Source organism: Mugil cephalus, chromosome 15 (genome assembly GCF_022458985.1).
Source record: "Mugil cephalus isolate CIBA_MC_2020 chromosome 15, CIBA_Mcephalus_1.1, whole genome shotgun sequence".
Classification (NCBI taxonomy): Eukaryota; Metazoa; Chordata; class Actinopteri; order Mugiliformes; family Mugilidae; genus Mugil; species Mugil cephalus.
This window is the reverse complement of record NC_061784.1, coordinates 19,457,412-19,475,886: the sequence shown is the minus strand read 5'-3', so window position 1 is coordinate 19,475,886 and position 18,475 is coordinate 19,457,412. Positions and strand designations below refer to the sequence as shown.

General features: G+C 42.3%; 1 protein-coding gene across 5 annotated transcripts in view; it reads left to right on the top strand.

The window, feature by feature from the left end:
* Positions 1 to 580: 580 nt before the first annotated feature.
* Positions 581 to 18,475, top strand: part of ppm1e (protein phosphatase, Mg2+/Mn2+ dependent, 1E) — a 42,829-nt gene continuing 24,934 nt past the window's right edge. For 3 of the 5 annotated variants that reach the window (XR_007114274.1, XM_047606388.1, XM_047606384.1), the window contains exons 1-3: positions 581 to 709; positions 1,977 to 2,290; positions 2,440 to 2,633. Coding sequence is in view for 4 of the 5 variants with exons in the window: in XM_047606388.1 (XP_047462344.1) it covers positions 2,449 to 2,633 (185 nt within the window). In the remaining variant the exon portion in view is untranslated. Of the gene's footprint in view, positions 710 to 1,976; positions 2,634 to 18,475 lie in introns of all 5 variants that reach the window. The other 2 variants (XM_047606385.1, XM_047606387.1) reach the window with 2 other exon arrangements.

Genomic DNA, 18,475 nt, shown 5'->3' with positions numbered 1-18,475 from the left:
ATAGCTTAATTGCATGTTGCTCATTTTCTGACTAACAGTTATAATATTAATGAAAATTCCAGTGTGCTTGCTAAAAATTTATTTTTTTCTTGTTTTCTGACAAAAATTCAAATATGACTTAGGCTAATGATATTTATTTAAATATAACTATCAACACAACATTGAAGCACACACTGTGTGTTCAAGTATTTACTAGTGATATACCAAAATCACCTATATTTTAATAATGTGGCCAGTTATTATTTTTATCTAGATGTGAAATTAGAAATATAAAATGCTTAAATGCATACATTTGGATAAACCTTACTTAATTATACCAGTGATAAATCTCCCTCATCCTGTTTCACATGTTAAATTCAAATTGTGCTTTGACTTTGTAAATACTGTTCCTCTAGGACTGTATGTAAGACAGAATTGTAATTTTTTTAATGGATTAAATTCCAACAAAGCAGGCTTTAATGTCATGAGTGCATCTTTAAATCTGGTAGACAATCTGGTTGACAAATAAATCAATACAAGTGTTTCATAACACCGAGACTGTAGTGACCTTTGAAAGAAACAATGAGTCACTTTTCAGTCGGTGCATTATTCAAGCTTATTCAAACTTGCTAAACCAAAATGCTTTTCATGCAGCGTGGAGGAAAAACGTCACAGGAAGAAGCTTCTGACCAAACCAGACTGAGGGTAACCGCCTGCCTCGACCAGTTGGGTGAGATTAACGTGATAAAAAATTAACCGCTTTCACTTCACTGTCAGCAGAAAAACTTTCCTCCTTCAGCAGCTGAATATTATCTATTGAATGAATCTATTTTTTTATCTTATCATTTTATCTTATTGTTTATCTTTTACACAGTCTTGTTACTTTTCTACCCGTTATATGCTATTGCAACTGCAATGTCTATTCTTTCCTATTCTAATATGAAAATCACCTCCTTTTGTAAAAGCTATTATCATGGAGCATCTGAAATGGAAAAAAGTATCAAGAAAAAAATGTTTGTTTGTTTTTTTTAACCCAAAATAACAGACATTTCATGAAAATAATTTAAGGAAGCTGATTTTTTTGTTTACCCTCAAAGTGCATATGGACATGAAATGAAAAATCACCAGTTCGCCGTAACATTAAGACCACTATGCCTAATATTGTGTCAAAGAAGGACTCCTCCTCTGGACTCCTGAAGGTGTACTTTAGATTCAGGATTCAATATGACTGTATTGATCCCCACAGGGAAATTATTTTGTTCTCTAAGGAGACACGAGATAAGAAAAACATATATGAAGAACACAGATATGAGAATAAAATAAAATGAAATAAGAATGATTTAGACATAAAATTTGCAACAAAAAAAAAAAAGATTACAGTCCAATATACAGTAAATAAAACATGTAGCTAAAATGTCGAACCAGACTTGTTTATCCAGAACATCCCACAGATGCTTGATTTAAATGGGATCTGGGGAATTTGGAGGCCAAGTCAACACCTTGAACTCATTGTTGTTATTGTTGTGTTCCTCAAACACGACCCTGCCGCTGGTTGTGTCCATCTTTAACATAAGTTAAGAGAAATAGTAAAGATTCCTATAAATCTCTATTGTCTCATCTATTTTATTATTTATGTTGGGACCAGTGTAATCTTTATCCAGTGCCTTTTTCCCTTTTCGTACTTTCCCGTTAAGAGGAGGTAAGATATCCTATTATGTAGTTTTCCATTATGTTATTTGTTTATGACCAGAATACAAATCTGGCATTTGTGTAATTCGATCTGGATAAGAAACACAGTTCAGTCAACAGCTCTAATGTTGAATACCATGACCTTCATGAAAATAAGATTTAGAGCAAGGCTGTTTTTATTAGAATCAATATGTTTTGTACCTAATGAAGTGGCAAACATTTATATATATATATATTAAAAAAAAGCTGAGTAACGTCTTATTTCTGGGACGCACTTAATTTTTTGCCTTTGCCTTCTTCTTCTCCAGCTCTTAGCATTCAGGTCAGGCCTCCTTTATTGTGATCCACAACAAGGTCTCAGACGTCAGGAGGTTGCGTGCGCGCTCGTGACGTACGGCGTCGTCTCCCTGACGTCACTGCCCCTCTGATCCATATCCGAAATCCCCGATAACGCGGTGCGCGCTCCCGCTCGGCTCTGAATGGGGGCTCAGTCCGGCTTGTGACAGCTCGTCCAGGAGTATAACCACCGCAACGCACGCCACGGTCGGTCGGCGCGTCCTCTTCCAAGTCGGGTCCGCTGTTTGTCAGACACACCGGTAGTCGACGGCCCCCGCTCCTCCCGGTAGTACACATTTATTCAGGTAGTATGGTAGCGCACTGACAAGCCCCACTACACTACTTGGGGCTGGTGTACTGACTCTTCTTATTCTCAGCCCGGCAAGTTAAGTGTGTGTTTGCACTGACGGGGCGGAGGTGTCTCTGTCTGTCCAGGAATGAGAAATGATGGCCGGCTCTACAGCAGAGGAGAAAACCTTCCGACGGTTCCTGGAGCTCTTTATTCGGGAGATGAGGATGCCTCTGCAGGAGAGCGACCCGCTCCCGATGCGCCCCTTGACGGACCTGGTGTCTGAGGAAGAAGTGGAAGGAGAATGCCTCGACCTGTGTCTCCAGCACCTCTACAAATAGTTAAGTGACCACTTTCTGTCATGGCATGTTGCTATTTTATTTAATTTTTATTTTAAAATAATAATGCATATTTATTTATTTAAATTGGTAATGGGGTGTGAGGTGACTCTGGGATGTTTGTCTTCTACCTGCTCCGCAAACGCGCTGGGTGTGTCCAGCAACAACTTAAGACAAGTGAGGTGTTTAGAAGAATTAAAAGCTGAAGCAGAAGTTGTCGGGCTGCCTCGCCCCCGGGCTGTGCGTGTTCTCCTATAAGTATATCACACCGCCTCCTGCTTCGTGCCACAATTTATTATTATTATTATTTTTATTTATTATTTATTTATTATTATTTTTACGCCAGTGGTGCCAGAGAGGTCTGCAAAAAAAAAAAAAAGAAAGAAAAAAAAAAGGTGAACCCCTGGTTTTGCGTAACAGCACCACGTCACTGTGGTGTAGGAGGGGGGAGGAAGCCATTGCCATCACTGCTGAGCGCATCTTCACGGAGGCTATAAATAACCCCACCGGTTACGTTATTAGCTACGACTCTATTTTAAAAAAAAGAAAGAAAGAAAGAACGAAAGAAAGAATAAGACGCGCACCGGATGAATGAGCTCAGGTCTGAAAGGCAGCTCACTGAGAGTCATACATGTGAATGCTGTTTTTAACCCAAATGCCTCCTTTTAAACGGGGAGGGGAGGGGGGGGCTGCAGAGGACAAACCTCCAGATGCATGTCAACAACCCCCGAAAAACGCTGCTGCTTTTTAATCTGTCAGCCCTTAAAAGAAAATCAGACGGACTTGGCAAGTCAGAACTGAGAGGGAGCTCAGTGCTGCCCTGAGCTCTGCTGCCTGGCCTGGTTTCGAATCCAAAATAGGTGCAGAAACTGTGCTGGGAAGAACAGGCTGGAAGGACTCATCTAGGGCACCGAGCGGCAAGGGGGACTGCTGCCTGGATAGTCTGTCTGAAAATGACTTTTTAGCGACCGATTTGCACATGTGTGTCTGGGGTTCGGTTCACTCCGGGAGGGGTTGGGGGGGGTGGAAGAGCATGTGTTGGTGACAGGATGCATCTGCTGGAGAGTGCTCACATATTTAACCTGTTGGAGAGAGACAGATCAATATCAGACAGGCGTAATGTCCAGGTTTGAACGGCTGGTGCTGAGCATTAAACACTCATCTTGCACAGCTTGTCTCCCACCCCCACCACCCACCCACCCCCCCCCCCCCCCCCTCTCTCTCCGTCTTCACACTATTTACTGTGGATGTGAATAAATCCAGATTTATTCGATGAGGGAAACAGCTACTATCAACACCTCTGAAGTTCTCTCTTTAGCTTGTCTATTTAATGCTAGTGAGGAACACTAGTTAAAGGACGGCATCACATAATCAGGGCTCATTATTAAGTGCATTTAAAAATAGACAATATGTGATGTAACACGGTTTCCTAGGGGTTTCTCTTCACACAAGCAACCATTCATTTCAGTAGAAGAAGGGCGTCCCCATCAATTTACTTCCCCTTTGATCTGATCCAGATCTTTCAGTCTGACTTTTTAAGTAGATTCATAAAGACTTTCCTTATCCTACTTGTTCTCTTCAATGTCATATGCGCATTGCCATCTTGACTGGACTCCAACTAACTCTTGGCTTTTTCAAAAAATGGCCAAAGAGGTGGAGCTCGAATGGAGCTCGAGGCGGACGGGGTGACGTGGAGGTAGCTTCCCTGCAGTTTTTTTGGCTTGTTGGCATCATTTTTCAGCCCTAGAGGTTTTAGCGCTCGGTACCAGTGTGGACAATGAAACCAGTTGGTTACATTTCCTCCTATTCATGCTGGATATTGTCATTTCCGTATAAGTGGTGGGGGGGCAAAAATATCTAGACAACAGGAATCAGTTTTTTCTATAAAAGTAATAAAGGTTTATTATTTGATTCACAGCGTTATATTCCCTAAGTATTCCAGTAGCAATTACATTATAATCTCAACTGTGCCACTGTGATATAAAATTAGACACCTTAATAAAATAATTAACCTATTTTGTCCACCTGTACTCTGCACGAAAGGCTTTTATGGTTAGAGGATACGAATTTATGGATAGTGCTTTTAATAATAACAAATAATACGTATCACTGACTTTATGGTTTTTTCTTACCAAACAACTGATTGATTTATGAAATGTGGTAAAAGTGGCGATGCATTATATAAACGACGGAGCTGAAACCACGTGATTCCTGGCGTCAGTGTCACTGCTGACCAGGTTTGACTGATAGCTGAGGCTGCAACACTCATTTAAATGGAGCCCGTCCAATCTGGATGTGTGAAACATCCATTAGCCATAGTTACCAAAATAACTGCAGCCCGCCTCAGCCTCAGCTTACTTTTGTGAAACGTCCCTCTGTGTCTCTTTTCTGGCAGAGGTACTTTCTTATACATTTGGCTTGTTAGAGTCGATGAATCACTCGCTGGCTACTCTCTCACTGCAGCAGTTTATCATGGGAGGTGGCATCGAGAGCTATGAAGGTCAAGAGGGGCATTTATTTTTTGCTGTGGGGTGTACACAAAACAGAGCTGCTAAATTATTATGTGGCGCTAGAGGAAAGGTCGCGGGTTCACAAAAATTAGCAAACGGCCCGCCCAAGAGAAACTAGGGTGTCAGTCATTTTCACTCTACGGCCTCGTCGTGCGGTATATGTTCAGAAATAATGAGTCCCCGTCACAGGCAGAAGAGGAAGTGATATAGAGCTGCAAAGCCTGTAGGGAGCTGATGTGTGAAGAGGTCGGGCCTGATGGATGGGTCAAAAAAACACAAGACTCGAGAGACAGCCGTTCATTTCCTGTTTCAAACTGGAGGTTTATTTTTGTTTTATCTGAACAGAAGCAATGACTGTTAGTCCACAAACTGACTAGACTAGCTTTAAGAAAACCTCAATCATAGAAAAAAGGCTGACTAGCCTTGATAGTGGCAACAACAAACCGTGAACCGTTTAGGACCAGTCACACCTCAAATTTCTGGGGAGGTTTATAAGTGATGCACAACTACAATATTAATTTAGCTTTAGCAACTAGATAGTGAACATTGTGGAGACTTTAGCAGCTGACGAGTTGGATATTTCCCTCAGAAGGTGGTTGGGACCAAAAACAGAGCTACAAGAGCGATGACAGTGGGTGCAATAAGGAATAAGGAGTTTATTTTATTATGGAATTCAGAGATCTAAGGAAGTACCTCAAAGCATGTTTTTTTGAACCTGAGCACATACTTTTTGCCTAAATTAGGCCTAAATTAGGGGTGGGTATTGGCAAGGACTTCACGATATTTCAGTCACGATACGATACATTACTGCGATATTATGATATTGCGATATATTGCAATATTCTACATAGTTCACTGAGAAATTTTGAAATGCAGTTTAAAATATGCATTGTAGATATATATATGTACATCATATCACATATGTCAGCCCAAAACATGACTTTTTCCTTTTTCTTTTAAAAATCGACATTCAAAATTGCCATTATATCGCCAAATCGATATTTTTTTCCCACCCCCGGCCTAAATCTAATTGTTTGATTACATCACAGCTAATCTCGCAGACTTCATTTCTGTCTGGTTCCAGTATAGACAGTGAGTCAGTCCTGCAGATGCTTTTTCCCGTGCGCTGGAGCTACAGAGGACACGGATCATGTATCGACTCTCATTCAGACATTGATACACGATCTAATGTATCACTTAAGCTCCCATTAGGATCGACAGCAGCCACTTAAAGGCGCGCTCTCCGCGTCCATTTGTGCTCGCTGCAAAAAAAAAAACGAACGCACGACACAGTCTGCGTGTCCGTTCGACATGTCTGTACATCATATACAGCCGTTGTCATAGTAACAACAATACAGCAGCAGCAGCAGCAGCGGAGCAGCAGGCGGGCCATGCTTCAGTCAAGCGTCTTTATATGTGGAGTTTGATAACAGTGCTTCAGTCGACAACAGAGCCAATCAAGTGCGCCGGCTCCTCTGGGTTGCTCACTGTGTCATTTAGCTGTTCGCTTGTGCTCAGTGGAGCTGGGAATCACGTCTTTAATGCCTCTGGTCATCTGGTGGAGAATGAAGTCAGTGGGGAAGCTGGGGTATCAAACTCGGGGGGTTTTCTCTTTATAAGTGTGTGAAAAGAGGCGAGAAGTGAAAGGTGGATTTTTGCTGAAAACTGACATTTTAGCTTCCAATACCATTAGCTAATACAAACGCAGCATGTACATGATGCGTCCGAGGTCAAAACTGTACAGTAATGAGCTGAAAGAGGCTAAATTGCTCCGTAGACAAGGATTAGATGTCACTTAAATGCGAATCTGGCAATTTTTCTGTTTGTTGGAGTCTAATATTCTTTATCTCTTAGCTTATTCTTCAGTCTCCACCACCTCCTCAGGCAAATACATGTCCCTTTAGCTCATATTTTTCTTTCAAATAACAAATAAATCACTTTTCTTTTCCCAAGTTCCCAATTTTCAAAGTCCGTACAGTGCGCCGCCTTTATGATTTTGATGAAAGGTGACTTGAAACCAGGCGACGCTGTAGACGAACAAACTGAATTCGGGAACACTGTCACGCCTGACTGATGCCACATCCGTCTGCGATATTGGATGGGTTTGGAAATGGGATTGATGGGCGCGGTGAACCAAAACAATTAGCTAAAAGATATTAAAAAAGGTTTTAGGAAAAGTACGGTTTCTCTCACACTATAAATGAGGTTTAAATGAGTCCTAATGGATCAAAAAACTCACCTTTTTTTTGGTTAAATGGTTAAATAACCAGTCTGAGATCATACGAAGTAAAGCTGTGATTTCTGCGTCTGAGTTTGTACGTGTTGGACTGAAAACCTTCAGACACGTGGGCCTCAGCGGCTAATGGAGGATAACTTTTGCTGCAGTCTCTGAAGCAGACTGATGGTATGAGTGTTTATATTTGTGTGGTGGCCAACATCCTACATGGCTGTCTACTGTAGTTAGATAGTTGGAGGCAGCAGCTTTGGTGATTCATCCCAACGTGTCATTAGTTTGTCTCTGGGTTGAACAGCTAATAATAGACTTCTGCAAGAAGAGAGAGATCCCCTTTGTGTGTGAGTGTGTGTTAATAGGGGGTGGGAGAAGCACTTGGTGTGCTAGAACGAGTTTGGAGGTGTGTGTGTGTGCATGTGTGTGTTAAAATGACGGCGGTTAATCCGTTTTCCTCCAGGCAGCTGGGAATCACATCTGAAAAGAAGAGGACGGGGTTCACTCCCTCTAAAACACAGTGTGGTTTGGAGTGTGTGTGCACGGATTATTCCCAAGCGTGACTGAAATTATGCCAACGAAACACAGGGCTGTAGGCGGAAGTAGATGTCAGTCACTTCAGGAACTTAAATTTGCTATTCAGCTTCTGCTGCTTAAGTACAGGGGCAAATTAATGCAGGTAGAAATACCCTGTTTCAAGTAAAAAACTATGCACCAGAGAGGCTATGTGGATAAAAATATGTACCAGGAAATGACTAGTGAAAAGATTCATAGTTGATAATTTAACTGATATACATTATTCAGAGCTGCATTATTATTAAATTTGAACAATTTTGCATTTGTTGCTACTCATAATTATGGATTGTATGTGGATCATTCTCCCGATGACGTTAATAATTAGTGAAAAACAGCCTTTTAGAGTCTAAAGAAGCAACTTCACAGCACTTAGCAGTCCAAACCACATAATTATTATAAAATAGATTCAAGTTTCTGAAATACTTAAGAAGAAAACAGCTGGAGGTGTGAAATATTTGACATTTTGGATGTGAAAACTAACTTAAAGGTCGATGTTTTATCTGATTTATTTGTTGGGCGGCTCCTTCTGTTTTAAATCCATTAATTTAATCAGATAAAAAGTTTTTTTTTCCGCTTCTGAAAAAAATAAAATTGTATTTCTGCCCCTTTTTTTCTGCTCCGACACAAGTCGATGTCGTGTGAATTAAATTTTACTTCCCTGAATCGCCATTATTATTATTAAATGTTCTGATCACATCCCGAGCAGCTTGTAGACGACAAAAAAAGAAAGAAAAGCAATAAAAATTAACCCTAACACCCAAAGCTCAGTGTATTTGATCCAGAATAAAGAAAAGTGGCGAGAGTGTCTGGCGTCGCTGCCGGTTTGTACTGGCTGCTGATGAATTGATGAGGACTCGGAGAGGTGGGAGAGGGGGACGTAAACACACAAACACAAACACAACGCTGATAGATAGTAATTGAGGGGAGAGCCTATCTAGACCTCATTAAACAGAAACGTCTCCCACAGCTGTAAAGAACTAGGGGGGTAAATCCGGCTTCCTCCTGCACACATGACACACTCGAGGATGTACTCACACACACACACACACACACACACACACACACAATCAGAGGAGTGGGCGGTGTTGGAGGAGCTGCTGGTGACAGGTTTATTAGAGGATAAACCACAGACTGCGATGACTGTCTGTTGGACCGAGCTGCTGTGTGACTTCTCGACCACCGTTTTTAGCGATAAATCACCTGCCTCGCCTTAAAAAGCGATTTTGTTCCTTGTTCTTCTTCTCTTTAGTTGACCATCCTAACACTAATCCACATATATTTTGATAAAAATTTATAATTTACAAACAAATGTATATATTTTAATGACAAATAATCCGATTTGTGCTGCCTTCCGATGGTGTCGTTAGCTTGCTAACTGTTAGCCTCTGTGGCGTCTTGATAGCAACGGTTGCCTAGCAGCGGCGCTATCATGACTTAGCGCTTATGTTAACTTTTGAATGTCAGGTATTTTACGTACACCACTTCCTATATCTTGACCACAAGCTTCATTTGTTCCATTTGGAGACAACATTAGCTTCACAAACATTAAGTTACTCGGCCGTTAGCTTGCTAACTGTTAGCCTCCGTGGCGCCTTGACAGCAACGGTTGCCTAGCAGCGGCGCTATCATGACTTAGCGCTTATGTTAACTTTTGAATGTCAGGTATTTTGCGTACACCACTTCCTATATCTTAACCACAAGCTTCATTTGTTCCATTTGGAGACAGCATTAGCTTCACAAACATTAAGTTACTCAGCCGTTAGCTTGCTAACTGTTAGCTTCTGCGGTTTTCTACAGGGCAAGAGTTGCCTAGCAACAGTGTTTTTGTAGTAGCCTTGGTTTTGGGCTGAGTTTGAAGACGCCATCTTGGCTTCTTGATGTTTTATTGATTAATTAATCAAGAAAATAACCTGTTTTATGATATTTCCAATCTTGATGACTTACGGTGCATTTTCCGCTGCTCAAGTGATGGCAACAGACCCCGAGCGGGACAGAATAGTGTTTTCTGTAAACATTAGTCGCATTTCCACCAAAAATACTCAGAACTATTATGGTGCCTTCAGATGGCTTCATGTTTACCGTGTTCACAAGAACGGCTCTTGAGGTATTCGTAACCTAGTAAGGGAAAAATTTCAATGAAGTTAAGTTGTGACACATTTGCTATTTTCAGAAATGACATATTAGCAGTTTAGTTGTAGGGTGTATAGGTACATCAGTCCTTCTTCCTCTGCATACATCTGCGTCCATGTTGTTGTGTTTTAGCACAAGGAATAAAAACAAAATGTTTTTTAGTGGCAGATATTAATCTTAAACTCAACCAACGAGTGATGCTCAGCTCTATGGCCCCAGTCCAGAAAGTTCAACCAAATAAGTGGATTTAAAAGTTCCTGCTTCAGTTCCTACTGTATACGTCCTCTGGTTTTAAGCTACAGTTTTTATTAACTGTCAATAAAACAATAAAACGTCAATAAGACCACGTTTCTTGCTTTTAAACTAATTGAACTGAAAAGAACAACAAAAATCCTCCTCACACATCCACGCATCACAGGAGACAGATACGCTCCTGTTTGTGGTTCAAGCTTCAACCAAGTCACGTCCTCTGGTTCAAGGACGAGCCGGCTTTGTTTGGAAAAACCAAACCCCTCAAGGGCTTTATTAATGAGGACTTCCCTCAGGCCGTCCTACAGAAGTAGGATGCTGCAGAGGAGAGAGAGCGACGATTTATGCCAATACAGGAGCGTACAGCGGCATTGATGTCCGACCGGCCACCCACGCGGCCTTCCCACGCTTCAGGGGGCTGCGTTCACACTTACACCGGCGTGTCTAAAAAACAACTGACCTTTTCATCTGTAGTAACACAATCTGCACAGAATAACAGCCGCATAACGAGCAGCGAGACTGATTTAAATCTTCACAAAGTTGACGCTGATCCATTTCCTCAATGGGACATGACGATGGTTCGATATTACTGATTGCGCTCCCGCTTTGGATCAGAAACACACAGCACACTTGTTGGTCTTCTTGTTTATAACATCTCATTGTGTATCTTCGATTGACTAGTGTTGTTTATATGAGGCTGCGAACTGTCTTGTCTCGGCTGGACCGTCTCTTTTTATTTAGAGCCTCTTGGCACGTCTCTGCGTTTTAATCGCAGGAACATTAATCTCACTTGTGCACCACTTGAAATCGTCATTATTTGTGATTATGCTGTGACAATTATGCGGGCGAATGGCGCAGGAACGACTGCGAGGACTGCTGAAGGTGTAGGGAGACGGGAGATTGTTATCTGCGAGAGCAGACCTGTGAAAAAGCTACCTACCTTCTACAAGTGTTTAAGAGATTCTCATTTAAATAAGAGCGTCCTGCTTTTCGGTGGACGTCAGAATAATTAGATGAGAATTAGAAGTCACAACACTCTCTCGGGTATCTTCTTTTATTGAGTTAAGTCAGTGTTATTAATAAATTTGTAGAGAAAAACTTCTTCTGTTCGACGCCCCACATCGGACTGAGCCAGAATAAGTTCTGTCCTTATTTGGGGCATGGAGAGACACATATCTGTCCCATAAAGATCTTTTTATTAAGCGTAAATATCTGTGGCCAGAGTGATTTCAGTCGGGGTTAAGACACAGCCGATGTCTCATTTCTGCCTTTATATTTGAGAGTGGACGTTAGGAAACGAAGGTAGAGGCTCGCGGCGAAGATCCCTGACATTGCGGGAGGACGTTGCGGTGCACAGTCGGGGCGACCCAAGCGTTTCATTTAATAAAATAGGTCCATTAGTCTTCAGCCATGCAGGATGAGGATGTATTTACAGCGCAGGCTCTTTGGCATATCTGACAATATGTTCCTCTCCCCGCTTTAATTAGAACATCAAAAGCCGGTCGCTTCAAAAGCAAGGTGCTGCTGCGTCACAGAGGAATGTGTTGCGTGTGTGTGTGTGTATCACCACAGCGGCGATCCAGAATAAAGCTGCAGTCCAGAGCTCCGAGTGGATTTTATCTGCAGCGAGGCCAGCGTCAGACGGTTTTGTCACTTTCCAGCAGACGAATCAGACCAAAGTCCCACATGCACTGTCTCAGAATGAAGTGACCTCCTTTCGGGCTGAACTAGTTTTAAAGACAATGTGCGCGCGACGGCTGTAAACACTATAGAACAACATCGAGCTCATGAGAAAGCCTCTCCCTTGAAAAAGCAATAAAAAGAGGAAAAAAAACAAAAAAAAACTGGCAGGCGAGAGCTTTAAATGAAAGTCAACAGACGCCTGAGCGCGGAAAGAGCGCTTGCATGGAATTTCTGAAAGTCCTACTTTTTCCCGCTGCCATCTGTCTGTCCGATGGCTTTTCACTGTTTAATCAGAGCAGTATGGAGATCTGATCCCCCTGGAGATGTACATCCTCCGAGGCCTCTGGGAAGTAACTGTACGACTTTCTAGAGCAGCTCTAAAAACTGAAAGTGTTTTTTTAGGCTGTGTCAGTCTCTCCTTAAAGGGGATTTTCTGTCGTTTGAGGTATTCTGTCTCAGAAAAACACCGGTCTGGTAATGGATTCAAAAACAGATTCACTGCTGCAGAGTGACCGGTCTTCATCTTTGATTTTTTTTTTTAGCCGTTTCTCATCCTCACGTTGTGCTACGACTTCCTTTCCTCCCACCTCTTTTCCCTCTGAGCTCTGGTCTGGTCTATCCCAGCCTATAAAATTAGTTGCAGGAGTAATCCCTTAATCAGAGTGTCTCGCTGGGATTACCACAGAGGGCAGCCTCAGTTACTGCCCTCCACCACCACTGGCAATTGTTGAGCCTGCAGTATTTGACATACAAAGCATTCCTCATCCGGTGCGGCCATGACGCAGCGATGGTAAACAGCTAGTTGTTGTGTGACCTTGCCCGCTGCAAAGACGGTACAATGACTCTTTTGTTTTGTGCCTTGAAGTCAACAACAAGTTTCCTTTATACAGAAAGGCTCTTAATGTTAAAAGTGGTCAGAGTAAACGGTAAAGAACGGCACTGAGAACATCTTAAATAGTCTGAATTTTGTTTAATGTGACCCGTGTGTGTGTACGTAGTTTTTGCACAGTGTTCCAGGCAGTGCAGACGAGTTCGCACTTGTTTGCACTTAATTTGCACAACATTAAGCTTCGGCCTATTTTTTTTTTTTTTTTTTTTACCTGTCGTTCACACGTTTAATGATTGAAGAGAGGAATATTGCATCTCTCGTTTGCATTCCTTGGAGAGTGCAGTGAGGTGTGATGTTTGATATTTAGAACTTATGGAATCATAGGCGTGCATTTTTTAGCTGTGTGTAACTTTATCAGGATTTTATTTGTTTGGGTCTGACGTGGGAACATGATCGTGAAATGTTTATTCTCTATTTTACGTTTCGACGAATGAAGTTGGTCGTCATTCTGCTTCCTGGTGGATTTAATAAACGAAACCTCACGCATCACTCAAGACTCTAAATGGTTTTCAGTCCGAGGGACTGCTACAGTAATTATCTCTACTTTCATTCCATTAGTTTTTTCTGTGGGTTGCGATTAATCAATTGATTATGCGGCTAATGGCGAATATCCATCTGCCCTCTTTCTACTCATTAAAAGAAAAAACTTAAATGAAACTCAAGAAGTTGTACGACTTTCAGCTCTTTTCACCGCGCAGGTCATCGGGTTGACTTTTTACAGGCAAAACTAATGGGATTCTCATCAGACGTCAGCTGTTCACTGTGCTTACTTAGCATATGCAAACATGCTAAACTTATATAAACCTCAGCTTGTGAGCATTGTCACTGCCATTGGGATAGTGGCATTAGCCTTTAGCTCAATGAATTTGGCTATGGACTACAACTTTTTTTACAGACTTTCTGGATGTACAGTAAAGTTTTAAAATCACTTAACAAACTGTGTAGCTGAGGCCGTCCCAGCATGCACTGGGAGAGCGCAGGCGAACACAGTCACGATTATGAGCGGAGTTGGACTGTTGAGCTGCGGGAGGAAAACATGCAAACATGCAAATATGCAGAGAACATGCAAACTCAGACGGGACCCGAAGGCCGGCGCGCCGCTGTGTGCTGTTGCCAGTGTGCAGCTTGAGTAAGACACAACAAAGGGAAGTTCACCAGAGGACTGAATACCCTTGAGTTTTTTTTTTTTTTTTTTTTTATTTCCTTTGCATGTGCACCACTCATAGGAAAACAGTGAAATGACGCTGCTGCCCCATGCGCTTTGTAAAGCAACAGATGCCAAACGCAGCATCATGCATTTCTCTGCGTTGTGTTACATTTTTTATGGCTCACATTCAGAGCTGTTGTTTACACAGCTGACGCTTTATGGCCCCGTTCAGACCTTTCGCAACCGGTCGTCGCAGGTGATGCGATCGCGAGTGTCCAGATTTAAATATTAGTGTTCACACCTGGGATTAAAATGTGTCTCCGCGTTCGTCCCCCTCTGGACCCCGGAAGCGTCCGTACTCTCACTGTAATCTCTGGTGGTGAAGGTAAATAAAGGCAGCGACGACTGAGGAAATACTGACTGAACTCCAAGCAAGAGCAGCACAATCACATGGATAATTAACCTCGTGCCTTATTTATATGAAAAATGCATCTATTATTTAGTTATTTAACAGCTTCAAGGACATAATATTTTAAAAGTCTCTCATTACTAATGAACTTAATCCGTTTCAGGCGACCATTATTTAACAGGGCTATTTAATGTATCTGTTTTTTTGTTTTGTTTGTTTTTCTGAATGAATGCAGCTAAACTGATGCAGTGTTGATGTTGAGTAGGTGTAAAAGTAGTGGAATGCATATAGACAGAACCTAAACCACCTTCAAATGTGTTCAGGGACTGGATCTCTCAGTTAAGGTTGTCACCTGTATTTTAAGCCGGCCGCTTGTGATCGGATTGCCCAGGACGCATGTTAATGCAAAGTCTGACCTGGCTTGACATTTGTAGACACCTGTGCTGCATCAATATGTGTTCATCACACCCGAGGTTCTAATTGTTTTGGGAAAGTACCGACTCCAAACCAGGTTCTAAAAACCACATTGTTTTTACATTTCCTCCAGTACAGGGACGCAAACACGTCACTGAATAGTTATAGGAATAAAAGAAAAACAAAAGAAATATGTTTCATTTAACAAAACCATGAGCTTAAAGCTGGATTTACATCAATTTTAGTCCAGATCGCCGCGCGTTAATCTGCCTTTCTGAAACAAGGAATCATGCTGCCGAGGTTAAAAGCATCTGCTCCTGTGGAAGAAAGGAAACATCCACGCATATCCATACAACTTAGTAAATCTCCTGTAATGCCACTGTCCAGCTGTTATTACAGATGTTTGAACTACCCGTGGCCACCGGCGACTCACGCATGCACTCGCCCTCTTATGTCGAGCTGCGATGTTTGGCCTTTATTAAAGTGGCCATAGTTTGCTCGGTTGTCATGGAAACCTTGGTGAAAGGTGCTGCACACGTGTGCGCAGATATGTAGGTCGTGATGTAGGCAGGTAGGCGAGACGTGTGTGTTTCTGTCGATGTTCTTGTCTGCGTTGAATTTATGGCTTGATATTGTTGCAGGTTGTCGCATTTACTGCAGTTGCCTTATATTTATCGATTTTCTTACAAAGTGTACGAGTAAACCAGCGAGAATGTAAATTATCAGGTCGACAGCACCAGGCTGCAGCCAAGGAGACTTCTACTTACAGCCCGGCTCTTGCGCCTTGGCAGGTTCACGGTTCGTAACTCTGTCTAACACCGTGAAGAATGGAGAGCCTTTCCAGCAGCGGCTCACATTGACGCCTCTAAAAAGAGGTGCCTTAATTAATTTCAGCTCTGGAGAGACCCCATTTATGGAAGTGCAATGACCTTCAAAAGTGTGCAGTGTCCTCCTTTTTTCCCTCTCGCAGCATTATGGCCACTTTGCAGAAGCTCTTCCAGTCTGACGCTGCTGCTGCCGCCGCTGCTCCTCCTCCTCCTTCTAAGTGCGGGGTGTCTTTGTTCACGCAAGGTGCCCATAATTCAAATGATGAGTCATATGTCTGTGGCAGATGAACTGAATGCAAAGCAGTGCAGCTCACGCTATAGTCCGGGATCCCTGCCTGCCTCAACCTTGGAAAATGTACCTGAGAGCTGCTCAACGAGTGAACCCCAGAGCTAAAGCCGTGCACGGAGACGATGATTTATCTGAATCTGAATGAGCTCCTGCAGGAAGGGACGAAACAGCAAGGTCACGAAGTGTAATTATTCCTTTTATTTTGTAACCGGGACTAAATGCCTTTTGGTTTTTGTAGTATAAGGAACAGCGAAGCAACAGAACGTGCTGTAACATGATGTACCAGAGGAAAGCTATGTGGTACCAACTAACAATTATTCCTCCAATTAAAAAATATCCATATTTTAGAGGAAGACAGATTAGGGAACAGGTTAATAAGAGATCGAGAAAGAAATCGTGATCAGTGGATGATTTGTGTGAAGGTGACATTTTGACCCAAGTGCGCCACGAGAGAAAAGTCAGTGTGAAGTCACTTGTGCTCAGCTGGAAATTTTTGGCCTCATTACGGGCGGCGAAAATGTCAGGGGAGGCCACCAAATACACAAGAACCGAGTCTCAGCATCCGCGGCTAATTTAACATAAATGGCCTCGGAGCGATGACCCGGAGCTGTGGACTTAAAGGTCGCTGGTTCTTTTTTAGCCTCGATCAATACCTTTAATTCTTCCAAGTCAGCACGCGAGGGAGGGAAGGGCAGCGCGTACAAAACATGAAAATACATTTGCCTAAAGTGCAACAAATTAAACCACAGAATAAATCATCCGACTCTGCTCTGAAACTCTGGGAAGATTATCTAAGAAATTAGCAGGTTTTACTCATTTCCAAAGCATGGCTTTGAAATTCAAGCTAATGTGGAGCGTTACGGGGCTAAGGTCGCATTTGTTTAACTTACTGGAGATTTTTGTAGCCGTTTTGAGCCACTGCTGCCACGCGAAGGAGCAGTTCACAGACACCAGCAAGTAAAAGGAAAAAATAAATAAACACAGATGGCCGGGATAAGATCAAGTCTGCACGTTAAAGGCCTGAAGCGGCATTTCTCTCTGCGCTACACGTTTGGCTTTTAAAGGCCTTGAACCCGATCTTTGACTTTGGTTGGCTACTCTGCATAATGAACGAATGAATAATTTTTTCCAGCTTTTAAGAAAACCGCTGATCATGAATGCAACATAAAGCAATAAAAAATTAGCTGAAGCCATATTAACGCCCACTAAACCCCATAGCTGCTTATTTTGAGCTATAAAAACCCCAAAAACATGTAATTATGTTTAAGTGGTTGCATGAAATCCTGAGCCCACATATAGTTTACACTCAAACCCACTGATTTAACATACTGAACATGTTTCATCTCACCGGAGAAAAGAAACAACATCTTAGTTTTACTTTTACTATGAGGAACTGGCTCAATTAAAGGAGCTTCCAGAGAGACGCGGTTCAGGTCAGGACATGATGTGGCTCCCATCAATCCACCAATGATCCAGCTGGTAGATTACATAATACCGCCTTAAGGCTTTGTGCAGAGCAGCAGTGGGCCTGCTCAAAAAACCTCACAGGGAATTACATGTAAGTTCCCCGGTATTTCTGCGCAGGCTGAGCAGAAGCTGCAGGCAGATCTGAAAACCGACTCCACTTAGTTACAAATGCACGACACATGCAAAAGCTGCAGCCGGCCGCCGTTCTTCCCGTGTCCCGCGTGTCTCATCTAATTGTCCATTATCTCGTTATCATTATCTCGGTTTTTCTAATTTTATGTCAGATTAGCCACGGCTCTGTGCGGCCAACGCCGTGCAACACTTGGCGCTGAGTGGAACGTGGCATTGCAGCGCACACAGCAGCGCAGGATGACGTCCGTGAGTCACAGCCGCTCCATCATTTCCACGCTGTTTGTTTCAGGTTATAAGGTGGAACTGCTGAGAGGGCAAAACGCCGCATACTTTTTATTTATTTATTTATTTTTTTTAGCATCTGCGAGTCGTGAGCCGTCGGCACATCACGCAGCTCAGGTTTTTACTATTTTTTTTTTTTTTATTATTTATTTGGTGTAGCAGTGCATCTGTGCAGACCCATTTAATTCCATGCACGGAAAAAAGACATTATGGTTTTGGCTCATTTCAAGTGTTGTCGTGCTCGTATGGAGAAAATCTGTTGGCAGGTATGCTGTTATTAAAGAGCACATCTCATTATTATTTTATTACAGTAGCTGTAGCTTAATACTTCTCTGCCAGGAAGCTCCCTTTTCCCCTTGGACTGGCATTGTAGCCGCACGGTTGATCTTTTTTGTAGTAGTAGTAGACAAAAAGATGCTTTAATTCTTATTTTGTATCTGTTTTCTAACCATTGATAGTCATTCAGTATGTAAGATTTGCCCATGTGTGCACACATTATATATACAAATATCTAACTTTTTGACATAATGATGACTGTAGTTTCGCAATATTGTATCAATCTGTACAATTGTGTGGACATTTTAATAATGATATGTCAAAATATTCTATATTT